Raw genomic sequence first — 20,231 nt, 5'->3', positions numbered from 1 at the left:
CTGACAACCGGCTGCGATCAGTGGCGCTCCCCCCATGAGTGCCGCTGATCGCTATGACGTACTATCCCGTCCTTGGGGATTAAGTCACAGGGCACATGGATGGGATAGTACGTCATATGTCAGAAAGGGGTTAAAGAGAGGGCATAATCAGAAAATGTCCTCTTGTTTACATGTTATGTTATGTGCATTAACAAAAACAAAGATCATAATACATTAAAAAATTGACAATCTATTAATCCCTTCACAACCTATGACGTATAGGTACATCATAGATCATGTCCCAACATTTGTTGCAGGCTCCGGCCCTGAGCCCGCCTCTTTTCATGCACATGACAGCTGATTTGATCAGCTAACATGTGTCCCTAACAGCCACGGGTTGAACCGTGATCCACCTACAGCTGTTAACATGTTTAATGCCGCTGTCAATCTCTGACAGAAGCATTTAGCACAGTCGCGCCGGAAGTGCTTCACAAACCACGCCCATTGGCGTTCCTGTCACGTGATCACAGGGCGCCAATGGGTTGGCATGACAACCAAGGGTCTACAGGAGATCCTTGTTCTTATCATTGCAGATCTCCTATGAACACCGGCCTTGGCCAGTGTTTATAGAAGACTAGATTATGCTATCGCATCGGGAGGATGCGATAGCATCACACCTCTTGCCATGTTAACCCTCAACACACACACTCCTCAACACACACTCCTCTCACCTTTCACCATCTCCACTCACTCTTTCACTCCACATATGACCCCTTCTCTCACTCCGTCTCTCATACTCATGCCGTCATCGCCGCTGCTCCACGATCCCCGACATCATCTTCCGCCGGCGCCATCCTGGATTCAGACGTTGTCCACGCCGGCGACATCTTCTTGCGGCGACGCCATCTTGAGTATCGTGAAATCCCGCGATAGTCAAGATGGCGTCGCCGAAAGAACATGTCGCCGGCGTGGACGACGTCGGGATCCAAAATGGCGTCGGCGACATCTCACGAGTTTTCGCCGACGCCATTTTGGATCCCGACGTCGTCCTCGCCGGCGACATGTTCTTGCGGCAACGCCATCTTGACTATCGCGGGATTTCGCCGATCCAAAATGGCGTCGCCGCAAGAACATGTCGCCGGCGTGGAGGACGTCTGGATCCAGGATGGCGGAAGAAGCTGTCGGGGATCGTGGATCAGCGGCGATGACGGCGTGAGTATGAGAGACGGAGTGAGAGAAAGGGTCGTATGTGGAGTGAAAGAGTGAGTGGACGTGAGTGGAGATGGTGAAAGGTGAGTGGAGTGTGTGTGTTGAGGGTTAACATGGAAAGAGGTGTGCGGTGACGTCACCGGTTACAACTGGACGGAAGTTGTTACAACCGGAAGTTGCTTAGGGCATTTATTATTATAGATGATTAGTGCTATCTCTGCTCTGTGTAGCACAAATGATCGGATGATCGCAGCTTCAAGTCTCCTCAAGGAGACTATTGAAGCTAGTAAAAAGTAGAAAAAAAATGTAAACAATCAAAAAATATAAGTTCAAATCACCCCACTTTTGCCCCATTTAAAATAAAACAATAAGAAAAAAATACACATACGGTATGTGCTATCGCTGCAGTCAGAATCGCCTGATCTATCAAAATATAAACGAAATTAATCAGATCGGTAAACGGCGTAACGTGAAAAAAATAACAATGGCAGAACTATGTTTTCTTTGGTTGTGCAAAATTGCAATAAAATGCAATAACAGGTGATCAAAAGATCACATCTACCCCTATATGGTATCAATAAAAATGTCAGCTCGGCGCTCAAAAATTAAGCCCTCACCCAACCCCAGATCATGAAAAAAATAAAGATGCTACAGGTCTCGGAAAATGACTCCATTTTTTTTCTTCAAAACTTAGAATTTTTTTTTCACCACATAAATAAAAAAAAACCTAAATATGTTTGGTGTCTATGAACTCGTACTGACCTGGAGAATCATAATGGCAGGTCAGTTTTATATATATGGTAAATTCAATGGTGTTGTTCAAAAGTACAACTATTCCCACCAAACCAAGCCCTCGTATGGCTATATTGATGGAAAAATACAAAAGTTATGGCTCTGGGAAGAAGTGGAACAAAAAACAAACACAAAAATGAAAAATTCCAAGGTTTTCAAGGGTTAAAAAATTAGTAATCCTGAAACAATAGGAAGTTAAAGTCTAAAAAAGCCCCAAATGGTCAGTGTGAAAATTGCAAGATTTCTTTTTTTTTTTTTATTTGTGATTCAGACTAGGAAAAAAGAACATTGTCAAAAATGTTTAACCCCTTCACGACAAGCACCGTACATGGTACATCTATGCCGCATATTGTGTCTCTCCCTTTGATATGGGCTATGGCACTTTCCCGCCACATGGCAGCTGATAACCCCTTAAATGCTGCTGTAAATCTCTTGAAAAAAAAAAACACACATACTAGGTATTAACGCGTTCAGAATCACCTGATCTATCAATATAAAAAAATAATTAATCAGATTGGTAAATGACATAGCTTAAAAAAAGATTGAAAAAAAATGCCAGATTGACATTTTTTTGTCTCTGCAACATTGCATTAAAATGCATTTAGCGGCAATTAACCCCTTACTTACCGCTGATGCAATAGTACTTAAGTGGTAAGTATCCCCTGCTTTGAAGTGGGCTCCGGCAGTGAGCCCACCTCAAAGCCGCGACATGTCAGCTGTTATAAACAGCTGACATGTGCCCACAATAGGCGCGAGTGGAATCACGATCCACCCGCACCTAATAACTAGTTAAATCCCGCTGTCAAACGCTGACAGCGGGCATTTAACTAGTACGTCCGACGGCCGGCCGGAAATGAGCGCAATGCCAACCCCCGTCACATGATCAGGGGTCAGTGACGCATTGCCTTGACAACCAGGGGTCTCATAGAAACCTCTATGGTTGTTGCTGGCAGATTGCTATGAGCGCCACCCGGTGGTCGGCGCTCATAGCAATGCAGTAAATCTGCTACATATGGGCGATCTGAGCATTGCCTATATGTAGCAGAGCTGGTCAAGTATGGCATACGTCTAGCCTCCTATGGAGGCTATTGGAGCATGCCAAAAGTTAAAAAAAAAGGGTTTAAAAATTTAAACAAATAAAAAAACTGTTTAAATCACGCCCCTTTCACCCCAATCAAAATAAAACAATTAAAAAAAATCAAACCGACACATATTTGGTATCACCATGTTCAGAATCGCCCGATCTATCAATAAAAAAAAGGATTAACCTGATTGCTAAACAGCGTAGAGAAAAAAAAAGTCAAAACCCCAGAATTACGTTTTTTTGATCGCTGTGACAATGCATTAAAATGCAATAACGGGTGATCAAAAGAACGTATCTGCAAAAAAAGTGGTGTCATTAAAAACGTCAGCTCGGCACACAAAAAATAAGCCCTCACCCGACCCGAGATCACGAACAATGGAGACGCTACGGGTCTGGAAAATGGTGCAATTTTTTTTTTCATCACATAGATAAAAGAGAACCTAGACATGTTTGGTATCTATGAACTCATAATGACCTGGAGAATCATAGTGGCAGGTCAGTTTTTGCGTTTAGTGAACAAAAAACAAGTGTGGGATTGCACTTTTTTTTAAATTTCACTGCACTTGGAATTTTTTTCCAGTTTTCAAGTAACATGTTAAAACCAATGGTGTCATTCAAAAGTACAACTCCTCCCGCAAAAAATAATCCTTCACATGGCCATATTGACGGAAAAATAAAAAAGTTATGGCTCTGGAAAGAAGGGGAGCGAAAAACGAAAAATCTAAAAAAAAGCTCTGGGAGTTAAGGGGTTAAAAGATTGTATCTGCACCAAAATGGTATCAATAAAAACATCAGCTCATCACTCATAAAAGCAGCCCTCACTCAGCCCTACATCATGAAAAACGGAGACACTTTTTTTCTTTTGTATTTTAACAAACTGGATTTTTTCTTACCACTTAAATAAAAAAGAACCTAAACGTGTTTGTTTTCTACAAACTCGTAATGACCTGGAGAACCGTAATGGCAGGTCAGTTTAAGCATTTGGTGAACATGGTAAAAAAAACCAAAAAAAAGTTTTGGCAGTGCACTTTTTGTGCAATTTCACCACAATTGGAATTTTTTCCCGTTTTCCAGTACACGACATAATAAAATGAATGGAGTCCTTCAAAAGTACAACTTGTCCCGAAAAATACAAGCCCTCACATGGACATATTGACAGAAAAATAACAAAGTTATGGCTCTGGGAAGCAGGGGAGCGAAAAACAAACTCAAAAATGAAAATGGGCTGTGGCGTGAAGGGGGTTAAAAGTACATGGTACACAAAAACCTGAGTTAAACAATAGGTCATTTTCTGATGATCTTTTAGAAGATCCAGAGTGAAGAACAGTACAAAGGGCATCTCTAACTTTAAAGAACCTGGCATGTATGTGTATTAAATTTTTCTTCAATGGACCCCATGTAAGACACAAGAGCAGAGACACAAATGATATCCAACATTTTGATAAGCAGATTAGGACTTGCGAGGGAGCCTCCAATGCAGATGTGAGCAGAGCCGTAAAGGGCATCTGCCGTAGGATCAACCCTCCTAAGCCGTCTATATGGGCATGGAGGTCATAGGAAGCTGAATAAAGCTATACCTTGATATCTGCGATCCAATGAATGACTCCTGGGAAATCCACAGTTTTCTTTAACCACCTATCTACAATACTCTAGTAGAAGCTTATAACATATACTGTATAATAAATAGTTGGTAGTTATTTTGAGTTATTGAGGATTTCAGAATGTTGCACATTGGCTTCATCCAACATACATACAGATTAGACATTTTATTTTTCCTATAAAATTGAAATCAATAGGACTCTGCAGCAATAGGCGATTTATCTCAGTCCGTTTCATTGCACGTCTGCAGCCAGGATACTCTCCAGCTGTCGGGGTAGACTTTTGCATGACACGAAGCCGTGTGAGCTGGGTTGATGAATATTCCGCCTCCTACACAAAGCAAGCAAAAGATCCAATTATTCAGGATGTTTACCTCACTCATGGCAGCATAAGAAGTGAAAAAATACATTTCCATGACAAGATCACAAATACTAGTTACCTACGGAGCCAGAATGATATTTTTAAAAGATCACACAATCAAGCATTGGGGTTTCATATTTATTCATTCCTCCAATGTGAAGACTTAATATTCTTTTTAGCACTTTCAAAGTTATCTTGCTCTCCCTACCAGGGAAAAAGATACCGATAATGGCGGCATTTGGATAATGGCGGCAATTACAGTGACCAAAAGACCCCAAAACCCATATAAATCTGCATTGCAACGTGGTTTTACATTCTTTAGCAATTCTTGCGCTGATCAAGCTGGAGAACAGTCTACGGACATTAGTGATGTCGCTACTGGAATCATTTTTTATAAATGGATAATTCAGAAATGAGTAAAATGGACTTTTTTCCACCCTTAAGGAGCATAGCAGCTCATACTTCCATTTTTGAAGTATAAGGAAAATGCTCTTTATACATTATACACTATTTTTGTAAGGGCTTTATAGCCACGACTGCCATTACAAATTTGTTTTCCAATGTATTTTCCCAATGATACTGGACCCAATGATACTGGACCCAATAATGCGGGACCCAATGATACTGGACCCAGTGATACTGGCCCCAATGATAATGGACCCAATGATACGGGACCCAATGATACTGGACCCAATGATAATGGACCCAATGATGCGGGACCCAATGATACTGGACCCAATGATACTGGATCTATTTTTCCAATAATTTTAGACCCAAATGACTTTAAACAGCGGGAATATTACTGCTGACTGTGCTGTTCTTGCCTTTGAAAAACTAGACCAGAAAGGCATATGTGCAGGGATTGTTCAGGACTTGCATATTGATGACCTATCTGGTGTCAAGTGTCTGACCTCAACCAAACCAATATTGACGACCAATCCTAGGAATAAGTAGTCAATATGCAATGTCCTGAACTACATATCCGAACTCATCAGTGGACACAGAAGTTATTTTGGATCTGCCCATGATGAGTTAGATGAAGGCCATCACATGGCGATAAATTGATGACCCACTGTGGTTCTTACTGCTGAGATCATCACTAAATGGCAGAACCAGGTTCCTCCAGCCACAAGGCCACCCTTGACATCTCAGGCATGCATCCTACATACATATTATTTCCAAGAAGCCAGTCACATTTTTTGAGCTCCTCACACATTTAGCTGATATGGCTACCAACTCACCATTTACATGGCTTCCTCCGTAAAATGTATCTCTGGAGAAGCTTGATAGACTGGATGCATTGGAAGTAGAAGCAGTGTTGTTAGACATTGTCGACTGGTACGAATCAGGTGACACGTGTATGCGCCCGTTATATCGTGCATCCCCATTGCTTAGTCTACTCCATTCTAAAAAAAGAAAAGAGTGCATAAAATATATTAACAATGTAAGGAATCAGGTCACGTTTATTGCATAAGTGCTAAAAGCTTGTGTAAAATACCAAATGGCTCTATTCAATAATATCACAAAAACATCAGTCATTTATGGTCACAAACCATTATAAAAGGTTACCAAAATTTACCAAAAAACACTTTCTCTTATTAAATGTTAATATTCCAACAGATTGAGGAGGTACCGTATATTGCTACCCAGCTACCACTAGCGTCACATACAAACATAAGTGTGGATGGTCTGCAGTGATTAGCAAAACTTTTTTGGTTACAGACATGGGACAGTAGAGCAATAAGGAATAAAAAAATATTAGAGAGTTTTGCTAGCATTTTGTTTTTACTTTTGCAATGTTAGTCTCCTTTTATGGTGTTTCTCCCATTGGCACAATCCTTATATGTTGGATGGGTTCCTTGACAATAAACAGATCCCAATGTATTACCCTGCTTGGACCTGTCATGATCCCAGTGCAGGTTTTTGAGCTGCACGTCAGGGGTTAATGTCTGGAGCTCAGTACAGGTTTTGACCTGCACACCTCGGGTTAATGATTGTGGCCTCTTTTTGCTTCTGGGAGAGCTTCTTAAACCCCTGGGGAGCTCCAATCCCTGTCAGTTATACTTTTGCCTTTGGCCGAGTGTGGTGAACTCTGTGAGCCTGTTCGTTGTTATAGCTTGTTTATATGGTTCTGACCCGGTTCTGTTCCCCGTTGTGAGTTTGCCTGTTGATTCCGTACTGCGCTACCCTCCCTGTGTATGACTCGTTGCCTGTGACCTGACTACTCTCTGCTCGCCCCTCTTGTACCTTGCAGCTATCTCTGTGTATGACTCATTGGCTACGTCCTGACTATCCTCCCTGTCTATGCCCCTTAGTAACTTTGTCTCGCAGTTACCCTGCTAGTTCTCTTGCAGCTCCTAGCTCTCTGGAGGTTAGGCCACGCCCCTAGCAGTCGCGTGCTTCAGGTCCTGCTGTTCTGAAGTACGCATCTACTCGGCTGCTGCCCGCTCCACAGGTATCTTTGAGCACTGTTTTTGTACTCAGGACACGCGCACTGGCTCAGTGAGCAAGCTCAGTGCGGTGTTCCTGACAGGACCCATCACAATCAACTTTAATCTGTGGGGAAACCTTTCTGTAAGCTTTCAATTTCCCTGCAGTGCCACCATAGGAGAAATTAGGTATTACACACTGCCAATATAAATCAGTGTGTTATCAGTGTAATGCAGGACATAATAGGTCCTCCAGAGCGAGACACACTTTCTGTAGCCACTCTCCACTCCAGACAAGTGATAAAGATGATGGACAAAGAATTCCCTCTAATAACCCACAGTTCCTTAATAGGGTGTATTAAATTGTTTAAAAAAATGGGAAAGCCTCTTAGGTAGTAGAGATGAGCGAATACATTTCTAGGACCCTTGTGTTGCAGCCTAGTCTGTATTCTGTGCCCAGTAGGCAGGAGACCAGTGAGCCACCTCCTACTTGCTGGAATCCCCAGGGACCTTTCTAATTTGTAAGAGCCACAGATGTGGGCAGGTAGAAGGTAGTTAGCTGGGTTCTTGTGCCAACATGGCTGTTGGATAAGGGTCTTGCCGATAGATTCCCTCATATCTATTAAGTTCAGTTTAGAACATCAAAAAGGTTGTCCCATACACTGTTATGAGACATGAATGCGATAGAGCAATAACTCCTGCTTATTAACAAGAGTGGGAAACTACTCAGAAAGATGCACCGTAATAAGTTATTTCCCCTGTGATGGTGTAGCAAGGGAAATATATGGCCAATGACAGCTCCACTGCAAGAACAGCGGATCACCAGGGGTTTCTAAAAAAAGGCTCAGCTGATCCTTAGGCCTGCTATGAATTTGAGAAGTGTCGTGTTGAAAGACAGAGATTATATGTACCTATTGCCATCTGTGATCAAAATAACAAATGCAAGTCATCTATGGAGATCCAAAAAAAACATTTTCCATATAATCATAACATGTGTAGTGGAGTGAGTTTCAAGCATTTCACTATTTTTGTTTCAGCATAATGTTCTTTCCATTGTATTTGTCTTTTACCAAACTGATCTATCATTATCACTGACATTTTGGGAGTGATTCATCAAAGTGATTATGCTATAATGCTTTTGAAAAGTGTCACAATTTTTGAGCAATGTGGATTTGTGGACATTTGAAGTATACACACCTGTTTGAAACAGTTCCCCCAAGCTGGGGAGGAACGGGGACAGGATAGGGCATGGCTACATCCATCCGTCAAATTCAGCATAATGCCGGTATCTTTTATACCAGAAATGCTACTCTATTCTCTGAGAAGATGCACAGAATTCATTAAGTGGCGTGAGCCACTCCTGCACCATCCTCCTGCAAGCCCTTAAGTTAGACTGGCATAGCCAACACCTATCGTTATGAATCAGTTCCTAAATGTTTTCATCCAGATTAAATTGAGAGTACCCACTAGAGCTATGATACCTTCCAAATGACACCAAACACTGGCACTAAGGTAACTTTTCCCCAAAGTCCCTACATATTTTTCTTTTAGCCCAGAAAGATCGGTTATCCCATGCCACAGCAAAAATCATGAGTTTGGGATGTAGGAGGGAAGAAGGGGCTGGCATATATGCTTGCCACTGACATTTGGGAATTGCCAGTGATAGTTCATTCTGCCTGGTTAGGAGCTGGAGATCTTATTCAGTGTTTGGAGCTGGTGTTTGGAGAATTATTTTTGGATTGTTTTTGCATGGTTTGTGCGTTAATACTCATCCGCTCCTATTTGGTCTCACCTACCTTACCCTTCCATGTGTTTAACTCTGTTATTTGGTGAGTGTATTTTGTATGATTGCAGTTTTCATTTATCCTTGTTTGTCTTCCCTTGTCTGTCTGATTAGTGTAATCCTATACACTTCGACCTCACACCACCTTGGGTGGGGGTGGGAACAGAAAAGGGGAAGTCATGAGCTTAACAATTCACGTGACTCCGGCGTCTCCATCTTGCTGGGTAATTCGGGGGATAGGATACAATAGGGCGCCCGCTAGTGTAAGAGATAGGGAAGGAGCCCATTTTCCTAAGAAATCCTGCAACAGTACAGTGACAACTGATTTATTAAACGTAGAGTGGTGATATAAATTACTTCCCCACCGCAAAGTGAAGATCGGCTTTGCCAGGATAATATGCAAAATATTTATAATAGTATATACAGTGGCATGTAAAAGTTTGGACATCCCTGGTCAAAATTACTGTTATTGTGAACAGTTAAGCAAGCTAAAGATTAAATGAGCTCTAAAAGGCCTAAAGTTAAAGATGACACATTTTCTTTCTATTTTAGGCAATAAAAATATATATACATATATACAGTTGTGGCCAAAAGGATTGACACCCCTGCAATTTTGTCAGATAATACTCAGTTTCTTCCTGAAAATGATTGCAAAACATTGATCATTTCACACAAAACTCCAAAAATAGGCCAGACAAAAGTATTGGCACCCTCAGCCTAATACTTGGTTGCACAACCTTTAGCCAAAATAACTGCGACCAACCACTTCCGGTAACCATCAATGAGTTTCTTACAATGCTCTGCTGGAATTTTAGACCATTCTTCTTTGGAAAACTGCTCCAGGTCCCTGATATTAGAAGGGTGCCTTCTCCAAACTGCCATTTTTAGATCTCTCCACATCTCCCTTTCGATTGTTTTATAGTTAAAGATGACACAATTCCTTTGTATTTTAGGAAAAAAAAAAAAAAAAAATATATATATATATATATATATATATATATATATATATACACACACACATTTTCATATTTTACATTTTAAAATTTGAAGAAAGGATAATGGGCTAATTCAAAAGTTTGGGCACCCTGCATGGTTATTAGCTAGTAGCACCCCCTTTTGAAAGTATCACCGCTTGTAAACACATTCTGTAACCAGACAACACCCTTTTAATTCTAGCCACAGGTCTAACCATAGATTTTCAATGATGTTCATATCAGGAGACTGTGTGGGCAATTGTAAAACCTTCAGCCTGCGCATTTTGAGGTCGTCTATTGTGGATTTTAACATGTTTAGGATCATTATCCATTTATAGAAGCCATCCTCTTTTCAACTTCAGCTTTTTTTTGCAGATGGTGTTATGTTTGCATCAAGAATTTGTTGAAATTTGTTTTATGAATAACTTATCTGTTGGAAACCATTGTGGATTCATCAGCAGCAGGGTAGGAGTGACATCTCCCTCCCGATCATTTTGCACTATTTGGTCCTTCTAGTGACCGATGTCCTTGCAGCAGCTGATATCTATGTCATGTCAGTTACATGTTGCTCTGTAGCAACTATATAAAGTGAGTGGATCCCTTTCCCTGCCACCTTTTTGTTACCAGTTAAGACCCTATTGCACTTTCTTTTTTCCCCAGTTTCGTTGTTTACATCTTTAAATGTAGGTGTTCTGCTCTCTTAATAGGGCAAAGAATGTTTTATTATGTGCTGGGTTAATTATAACACCATCTAGTGGTGGCTGAATTTATAGCAGTATCTTCAATAGCATTATAAAGCCTGTGACTTTAACAGAAGCAATGCACATGGGATTAAAGCAGTGCTTTGTGGGAAGGAAGCAATGTATTCTGGGATGAAGAAGAGCCATTTTGCTTCTGTGGATCTCATAGGATGCACGTGTTATTTTGTCCTCCTGTGTAACCTTTGTTTTTCCTGCAACTTCTCTACTGAGTCACTACCCGGCTAAAGGATATCTGGTAAGCTTAATTTTCTTGCAATGCAGTGATTCAGAGAGGTGTTATTTACTGTCTAGCAGCCAAGAGATGTCATTAACCCTTTATTGCCAGTTCTCAGTAAATGTAATCATAAACTAATGTATTCCTATGTAATGTTTGCATCTCAATGTACACTTCTGTGATTGTGTTAGCTGTGATCATCTGCCCAATTCTTATGCATGTTATTTGTATTCCTTGTAGTTTTACCGTGCATGTTCTATACTCTTCACAAGTAAACAAGTTAGACTACAGAGAACAGTCTGCTAATTTTGAAAGACAGAGCTGTGGTTTATACTGTATGCTGGATTGCACATCGTGTCAGCATGCCTGAAGGCAGAATAGTAGGCCTTTTAGAGATCATTTCATCTTCAACTTGCTTAACTTTTCACAATAACAATAATTTTGAGCAGGAGTGCCCAAATTTTTACATGCCACTGAATATTTATGAATATTATCTAAGAATGAAAGCTTCAAGTCTCCTGGAGGGACTAAAAAATTAAGTAAAAATGAATAATAAAATGTTTTTAAAAATTATAAAAGTTGAAAGAAAACTCATATCTAGATCAAAAGTGACCAGTTTTTGCTCAGATTTTATTACTGCTACTCCCCTAATTATTTAGTTTTTTTGTGGGGGGTTAGAGTTTGCCATACAGTCCCTGAGATATGGGCACTTTTAGTTAGTGCTATTTTTTATAGCCTCTACCAAGGAGGCGTGCCTGACAAGGTTCCTTGGGGGGTGTCTTTAGTCTGCTCTGCATAATTGCTCTGTGAGTAATAGCTAGTTGGCAAACTTTCGACATGGTGACAGATGCTTTTTAAATCACGCCCTTTTCATATCTCAAAATGAAAGAAATATAAAAAACATATTTGGTATTGCTATATCCATATAAATCCGATCTATGAAAATCAAAAGTTAATTAACCCATACTGTAAATAAAAAAAATTGAAAAGCCAGAATTGCCTTTTTTATCACTGTCCAACCTCCAAAAAGGCAATAAAAAGTGATTAAAAGATCAAATTTACCCAATATGGTAACAATAAAGTCCCCTATTTTTGGAAAAATATGAAAGTTACAATCCCCAAGGACAACAAGGACCACATCTGCAAGGAGTTTGTATGTTCTCCCCGTGTTTGCGTGGGTTTCTTCCGGGTTCACCGCTTTCCTCCCACACTACAAAGACATACTGATAGGGAATGTAGATTGTGAGCTCCATCGGGGACAGTGCCAATAATGTCTGTAAAGTGCTGTGGAATTAATGGCGCTATATAAATGAGTAAAATAAATAAAGTCTCAGAAAATGGCAAAGCAAACCAATTATTTTAAAGTTCAGATTTTTTTAACCACTAAAATACATTTGAAAATCCTATAGGTTTGATATTGCTGTAATCCTACTGACCTAAAGAATAATGTTACCAGGTCATATTTACCCCACAGTGAATACCTTAAAAATGAATTCCAAAAAATAATGGCGAAAATGCGTTATTTTTTTTAATCATTTCACTGCAATTGCAATTTTTTTCCTACTTTTCAGTACATTCTATGGTAAAATGAAAAGTATCATTCCAAACTATAAATTGACCCCCAAAAAACAAGATCTCATGTGGCTATGTCGACGAAAAAATAAAAGTTATGACTCCTGGATGAAGGGGAGGAAAAAACTAAAAGCATTAAATCTAAAAATCGTCGACTCATTATGGGGTTAATTGTGATTTATTTTGTAAAGCACAAAGAAAAACAACCGAAAAGTCAATTGAAAGAGTTACCCCATTAAAAAGCAAAGAAGTGACTCAAACGCATGGATCAATCACCCATGACGGATTTTAAAATAGTATTACAGTAAAATGTAACCGCACCTGAATAATTGTCAATTCTACATCTGCCACAGCAAAGGTACATCCTCCAATGTCTTCTTACATTCTCCTTAATTAGACAGTGGAACACAAAAATAAAAAATCCTAACATGGAAGGGAAATTAAGAATTTAATATTTATTGCATTAATGCCTCTTTATTGTCATATTTAAGGCACCTGACATTACGAAAGTGCTCGCTACACAGTAGTATGTACATTTATGACTCTTAAGAGTTAATCCAGCACTACACTAAGAACATGTGCACTATCACTCCTAAGTAATGTAGGTCCTGTTGGGTGTTTTGTAAATAAACTAGATGTCAGCGTATCTACCCATGGCTCTGCCTAGATCAGATCCGTGTGAAGTATTAGCGGGCTGCCCGGGCAGCACACAGACCCTTTGAGTTATCCGATTCTGATCCTTAAAATCTGATCAGGACATGCTCTGAGTCTTACTGATCTTATGGTCAAATCTGTGATTTTCATGGATGTCTGAATGGATTGATGAAACTCTAGGGGTCCTTGACCGTCTGATAAAAAAATCAGCTATCATGTGCCCCTAACAGTCGTGGGTGGAATCGCGATCCACCTGCGGCTGTTAAACATGTTAAATGCTGCTGTCAATCATTGACAGTGGCATTTAACTGGAGCGTGCTTGAAGCACATCATAAGACCCGCCTATCGGCACCCTACAATCATGTGACAGGGCTTGATACAGATTGGGGGTCTGCAGAAGATCCCCGTGCTTGCCTAGCAGATCTCATGAATGCCGGCCCATAGTCGATTTTCATAAGAGATGATGATTTCTGCTGCATTTAGCAGGGCTGAAGCTCTGCTACGTGTAGCACAATTGATCAGAAGATCACAGCTTCAGGTGTCCTAAGGATCTATTGAAGCAAGTAAAAAGTAGAAAAAAGTTTCAAATATATATATATATATATATATATACACACACACACACACACACCGTATATACTCGTGTATAAGCTGAGATTTTCAGCCCATTTTTTTGGTCTGAAAGTCCCCCTCTTGGCTTATACACGAGTCATATACCTAGGGGTCGACGGGGGAGGGGGAGCGGGGGTGTCAGAGATCATACTGACCCCCCGGCACGGTCTCTTCAGCTCCACGGTCTCCCTTCCTGCCTTCAGCGGTCACGTGGCTCATTAAACTCTTAAACTCATGAATATGCGCATATTCATGAGTTTAATGAGCGGTACCATGTGACCACTGAAGGAAGGAAGAGCTGCCGGAGACCGTGGGAGTCGGAGAAGCAGGGCTTCAGAGACCATGCCAGGAGGGGGTAAGTATATCCAATATTCACCTGTCCCAGGTCCATAGCTGCTCACCGCTGTCTGCTGCGTCCTGTGTCAGGGACGTTTAGGCAGCAGGGGGCGCGGTGACATGGTTAGTGCACGCCGCGCCCTCTGCTGGCTGAACAGTCACTGACACAGGAAGCGGCAGACAGCGGTAAGCAGCGATGGACCCCGGACAGGTGAATATCTCAGGTGCCAGGTCCTGAGCAGAAGAGGTGAGTATGGCATTTTTTGCAGCAGCAGCACCATATGGGGGCATAATATATGGAGCATCTTATGGGGGCAGCATATGGGGGGCATATTCTATGGAGCAGCATATGGGGGCATATTCTATGGGGCAGCATATGGGGGCATAGTCTGTGGAGCAGAATATGGGGACATATTCTATGGAGCAGAAGCGAAAAGACGCGCACTCTTGCTATAGAGGTACAGTAGGTGCTGACTGTACGTGGAGGGTCCCCAAACAATAGTCAATAGATGAACAGTCGCACTCAAGAGTGGATTAATCTTGCCAAACAATCTTCAAGATTTTTGAAATTTTTGAATTTTTTATTTTATTTTCAATAAATCAAATAGTGTGACACCGCAGACAAAAGAAGTATCCAAGATGTGAGTATAATATGGGTATCCAGGATGTGAGTATAATATGGTTACGTTTCGACCTACTTAGAGGCCTTTCTCAAACCATACTGCAAAGTAAAATAAAGAGCTATTACAACACTGAATATGGACAACAGACTCACAGAAAAAAAGAAAAAAGCTGAAAAAAACAGACATACTAAACATGAGAAAAAATAATCGAAAAAAGAAAAAATGGAAAAAAAAGGGAAGAATGGTGGCATAAGGCCCTAAAAAAAGAGGCACATAATTATACAAATTTAAACATGACAACATAGAGATCCCTAGGGCAGCTAGGAGAATGTCGTATAAAAAATAAAAAATAATAAAGTATTCAAGGGCATTAGAGACTATTGGCAACAAGTCAATTTTAACATATTATGCATCAGGGGTAACAATGGGGGTAAGCAGCAGCCATAAAACATAGGAAATGAGTATGGCTCCAGTGTGGCTGGAGCGTCCTGGCGCCTGTATGAGGCTTACGACGCATAAGGAGGAAATGAACAGGGGGAGCATGCGCTGTGGAGGGTCAGGCTGAAGTGAAACAGGGTGCCTGCGCAGCTGAGGAATGTGAGTGTAGGGAGGAGGCGCGCAATAGCTCTAAGCAGCGCCTGCACTGTGGGAGAAGGGACTCAGCAGTGGGGGGAGAGGAGAGAGAGAGAATGGATTAGGATAGATGACAGAGAGGAGGGAGGAAGGATAGAGAGAAAGGAATGAATTGAATGATGCCAAGGATATGTCAGTAAATGAAGAAAAAGTAAAGAGAAAGTGAATGATGAAATATAGAATGAAGAGAATGAAGGAAGAGTAGGGGGGGGAAGAAAGAAAGATGGAAAAGGGAGAATGAATGAGAAGAGAGAATTTAAAAATAAAAACAAAAGTAAAAAAGGAAAATCAAGACCACAAAGTAAAAGTGAAAAATATGAAAAATTGGGGAATAAAAAAATTTAAAATAAATGAAAGATAACAGAAAAATAAAAATTGAAAAAATGAAATAAAGAGATAATTAAAATAAAAAAAAATAATGAAAAAAAAAATTAAAAAATATATAAAAAAATTAAAAAATAATTATAAAAAAATTATAGTCTCCCCCGTTCTCAATTCACACGTTACAAGGATTGTCACAGACCCTACTCTTGCTCCTATCCGCCTTAATGAAATGTCAAACAAATTCAAAGCAAGGCATTATCCCACTAAACTTCTTGAATGTGAAGCACGCCGTGCCCTGGAACCTCGCCCCCTGCAACCATCTCAACCCAAAGGGGAACGTGTTATCTTCGTACACACTCACCATCCTGTTATGCCCAAAATGTATTACATCATCAACAAACATTGGTCTATTCTACCTAGATCTTACCCCCACATTGAGGCATTTAAAACACCAGCACTTATGTGCAAACACCGACCCAGAAACATCAGAAATGAGCTGGTCAGAGCGGACATTGGTAGTCTAGTTAGAACTCCTAGGCAGACCTTTCTTGGAACCGAACGCAAGGGCACCTTCCCCTGTCTTGGTTGCGCCTGTTGCTCCAATGTGATCAAGGGGAGCGACATAACACATCCACATATTGGCAAACGTTATGGCATTAGGGGCTTTTTTACATGTGACACAAACTATGTGGTTTACCTAATTAAGTGCCCCTGCGGCCTACTGTACGTAGGCGAAACTACTCAGCACGTGCGTGACAGAATTTCTAGCCATAAATCGACTATTCGGTGCAAGAAAACCTGACTTCCAATCCCATACCACTTCGTCAACGCCAACCACTCAGTATCTCAACTCAGATTCCAGGTTATAGAGAAAGTTGAAAGACCACGCAGGGGAGGTGACCACATCAAGCTTCTAAAATCAAGGGAATCGTTTTGGATATATAGGTTACAGACTTTGGCCCCTAAGGGCCTTAATCGTGAGTTGGATCTATGTCCATAACAGTCTCTTGGAACTCTACTTGTCGTATGCATTTTTGGCATAAGCATGTATATACAGTACATATATCATTAACTTAATATTATGTTGTCTCTTTAACCCTTAGGGTGGTGGAATGGCGGCTTTTCATCTCATTTCTTGCTAATTCTTTATTTTTCAGATCCACTAAATTTTTCCCCCTCCCCCGCATGGGTGAGTATTTCCGTGTTATGGTAATTTTTCAAAAAAAAATTTTTTATAATTATTTTTTAATTATTTTTTTATATATTTTTTAATTTTTTTTCATTATTATTTTTTTATTTTAATTATCTCTTTATTTCATTTTTTCAATTTTTATTTTTCTATTATCTTTCATTTATTTTAATTTTTTTTTTTTTTATTCCCCAATTTTCATATTTTTCACTTTTCCTTTGCAGTCTTGATTTTCCTTTTTTACCTTTGTTTTTATTTTTAAATTCTCTCTTCTCATTCATTCTCCCTTTTCCATCTTTGTTTCTTCCCCCCTACTCTTCCTTCATTCTCTTTATTCTATATTTCATCATTCACTTTCTCTTTACTTTGTCTTCATTTACTGACATATCCTTGGCATCGTTCAATTCATTCCTTTCTCTCTGTCCTTCCTCCCTCCTCTCTCTCATCTATCCTAATCCATTCTCTCTCTCTCCTCTCCCCCCACTGCTGAGTCCCTTCTCCCACAGCGCAGGCGCTGCTTAGAGCTATCGCGCCTCCTCCCTACACTCACATTCCTCAGCTGCGCAGGCGCCCTGTTTCACTTCAGCCTGACCCTCCACAGCGCATGCTCCCCCTGTTCATTTCCTTCTTCTGCGTCGCAAGCCTCATACAGGCGCCAGGACGCTCCAGCCACACTGGCGCTATGACGCCATTATCCTGCACCCCCCGAGCATATATATACCGCGCTTTCCTGAGTCCACACCTACGCAGGTCCAGGCTGATCCCATGTCACCAGGTCAGTTCAGTAGCACCAGTCGGTGCTTTATTTTTTCTCATTTTCATTTCTCCATACTCATTTCCTATGTTTTCTCCTACAGCCCCTGTTTGGGACTTCTGAAAATATTTTCATTAACCTTTCACCTTGTCACTTCTTGAGGTCAGTATTCAGTATACCTGCCTTACTTGCCTGCTGCTTACCTCCACCACCCCTGTTGCCTTATCATGTATAAGAAGATAATACTATAAAATGCATGTTTTATTTATGGCTGCTGCTTACCCCCATTGTTACCCCCGATGCATAATATGTTAAAATTGACTTATTGCCAATAGTCTCTAATGCCCTTGAATACTTTATTATTTTTTATACGACATTCTCCTAGCTGCCCTAGGGATCTCTATGTTGTCATGTTTAAATTTGTATAAATATGTGCCTCTTTTTTTAGGGCCTTATACCAACATTTTTCCCTTTTTTTTCCGTTTTTTCTTTTTTCGATTATTATTTTTTCTCATGTTTAGTATGACCGTTTTTTTCAGCTTTTTTCTTTTTTTCTGTGAGTCTGTTGTCCATATTCAGTGTTGTAATTGCTCTTCCTTTTATTTTGCAGTATGGTTTGAGAAAGGCCTCTAAGTAGGTCGAAACGTAACCGTATTATATTCACATCCTTGATACCCATATTATACTCACATCTTGGATACTTCTTTTTCTGCGGTGTTACACTATTTGATTTATTGAAAATAAAATAAAAAATTCAAAAATTTTGAAAATCTTGAAGATTGTTTGGCAAGATTAATCCACTCTTGAGTGCGACTGTTCACCTATTGACTAATATTCTATGGAGCAGCATATGGGGGCATATTCTATGGGGCAGCATATGGGGGGCATAGTCTATGGAGCAGCATATGGGGGCAGCATATTGGGGGCATATTCTATGGAGCTGCATATGGGGGCAGCATATGGGAGCATATTCTATGGAGCAGCATATGGGGGCATATTCTATGGAGCTGCATATGGGGGCAGCATATGGGGGCGTATTCTATGGAGCAGCATATGGGGGCATATTCTATGGAGCTGCATATGGGGGCATATTCTATGGGGCAGCATATGGGGCATAGTCTATGGAGCAGCATATGGGGGCAGCAAATGGGGGCATATTCTATGGGGCAGCATATGGAGGAATAATCTATGGGGCATCATATGGGGCATAATCTATGGAGCATTTTATGGGGGCATAATCTATGGAGTGTATCTTATTTTGGCATAATCTATGAAGCATCTTATGGGTGCATAATCTATGGAGCATTTTATGGGGCATAATCTATGGAGCATCTTATGGGGCATAATCTATGGAGCATTTTATGGAGCATCTCATGGGGGTATAATCTATGGAGCATCTTATGGGGCATATTCTATGGAGCATCTTATGGGGCCATAACCTTTGTGCAGCATTATATGGGGTGTATTTTTTATGGAGCATCTTATGGAGCATCATGAACTGTATGGAGCATTATATGGGGCTCCCGATTCAATATGGGTATTAAAAAACATTTAGCCTACTGATGTCTCAATTAATTTTACTTTTATTGGCATCTATTTTTATTTTTGAAATTTACCAGTAGCTGCTGCATTTTCCACCCTAGGCTTATAGGCGAGTCAATACGTTTTCCCAGTTTTTTGTGGCAAAATTAGGGGAGGTCGGCTTATACTCAGGTCGGCTTATACATGAGTATATACGGTGTATATATATATATATATATAAAAGTTCAAATAACTCCCTCAGATTTGGTATTGCTGAGTTCAGAAAATGTCCGACCTATCAAGATATAAAAATAATTAATCCGATCGGTAAACGGCATAACAAGAAGAAAATATCAAGGTCGTGAAGGGGTTAAATGACGTTGCTGGTTGAGCATGATTATTTCATGAGTGATCATATAACCATTTATACTTGTTAAACTTGGCCTCGTCAGTGACACCAGGCAATTAATTGACAATATTTTGGGAAATATTATTTTACAAAAAAAATTCATGGACGAAAAATATTTTGTTTGATATTTTGAAACATTTTTTAGCCAAAAAAGGTTAAACACAGCTGACGTCATTTCAAATTATGGCGGTCTGTGATCAGTCAGCTAAAATAATCATTTTGGTTGAAATTGTACCCATTAACCAACTTTAATCTAATACATATGGGTACTTTGTGATGAATTAATAAACAGAAAAAACGTATCAAAATAAAAGATATGACAAAGAAAACAGTTATACAATACAAATTTGCATGGAATAAATCGAATAATCTTTTTAATATTCTATTGAACCCTCACTTTCCTTTGTCCCTCATTCTCAT

General features: G+C 40.2%; 1 protein-coding gene and 1 long non-coding RNA gene across 3 annotated transcripts in view; one reads left to right on the top strand and one right to left on the bottom strand.

Annotated features, from left to right (window-relative positions):
• Nucleotides 1–4,815: 4,815 nt before the first annotated feature.
• ADGRG4 (adhesion G protein-coupled receptor G4) overlaps nt 4,816–20,231 on the bottom strand; it is a 211,597-nt gene continuing 196,181 nt past the window's right edge. For both annotated transcript variants that reach the window (XM_073543548.1, XM_073543549.1), the window contains 3 exons: nt 13,078–13,179; nt 6,265–6,429; nt 4,816–4,993 (listed from right to left, as the gene is read on the bottom strand). In XM_073543548.1, coding sequence (XP_073399649.1) covers nt 4,887–4,993; nt 6,265–6,429; nt 13,078–13,179 — 374 coding nt within the window. In that variant the 3' untranslated portion in view covers nt 4,816–4,886. The remainder of the gene's footprint in view (nt 4,994–6,264; nt 6,430–13,077; nt 13,180–20,231) is intronic.
• Nucleotides 10,832–18,612, top strand: LOC141048121 (uncharacterized). The gene is made up of 4 exons (XR_012219964.1): nt 10,832–11,205; nt 17,096–17,127; nt 17,985–18,043; nt 18,492–18,612. It is a non-coding gene; the product is annotated as an uncharacterized lncRNA (long non-coding RNA).

The sequence above is a fragment of the Dendrobates tinctorius genome, unplaced genomic scaffold (genome assembly GCF_039654945.1).
Source record: "Dendrobates tinctorius isolate UK_male_01 unplaced genomic scaffold, ASM3965494v1 ptg000133l, whole genome shotgun sequence".
NCBI classification, from domain to species: domain Eukaryota; kingdom Metazoa; phylum Chordata; class Amphibia; order Anura; family Dendrobatidae; genus Dendrobates; species Dendrobates tinctorius.
This window is presented reverse-complemented; position numbering and strand designations above follow the sequence as displayed.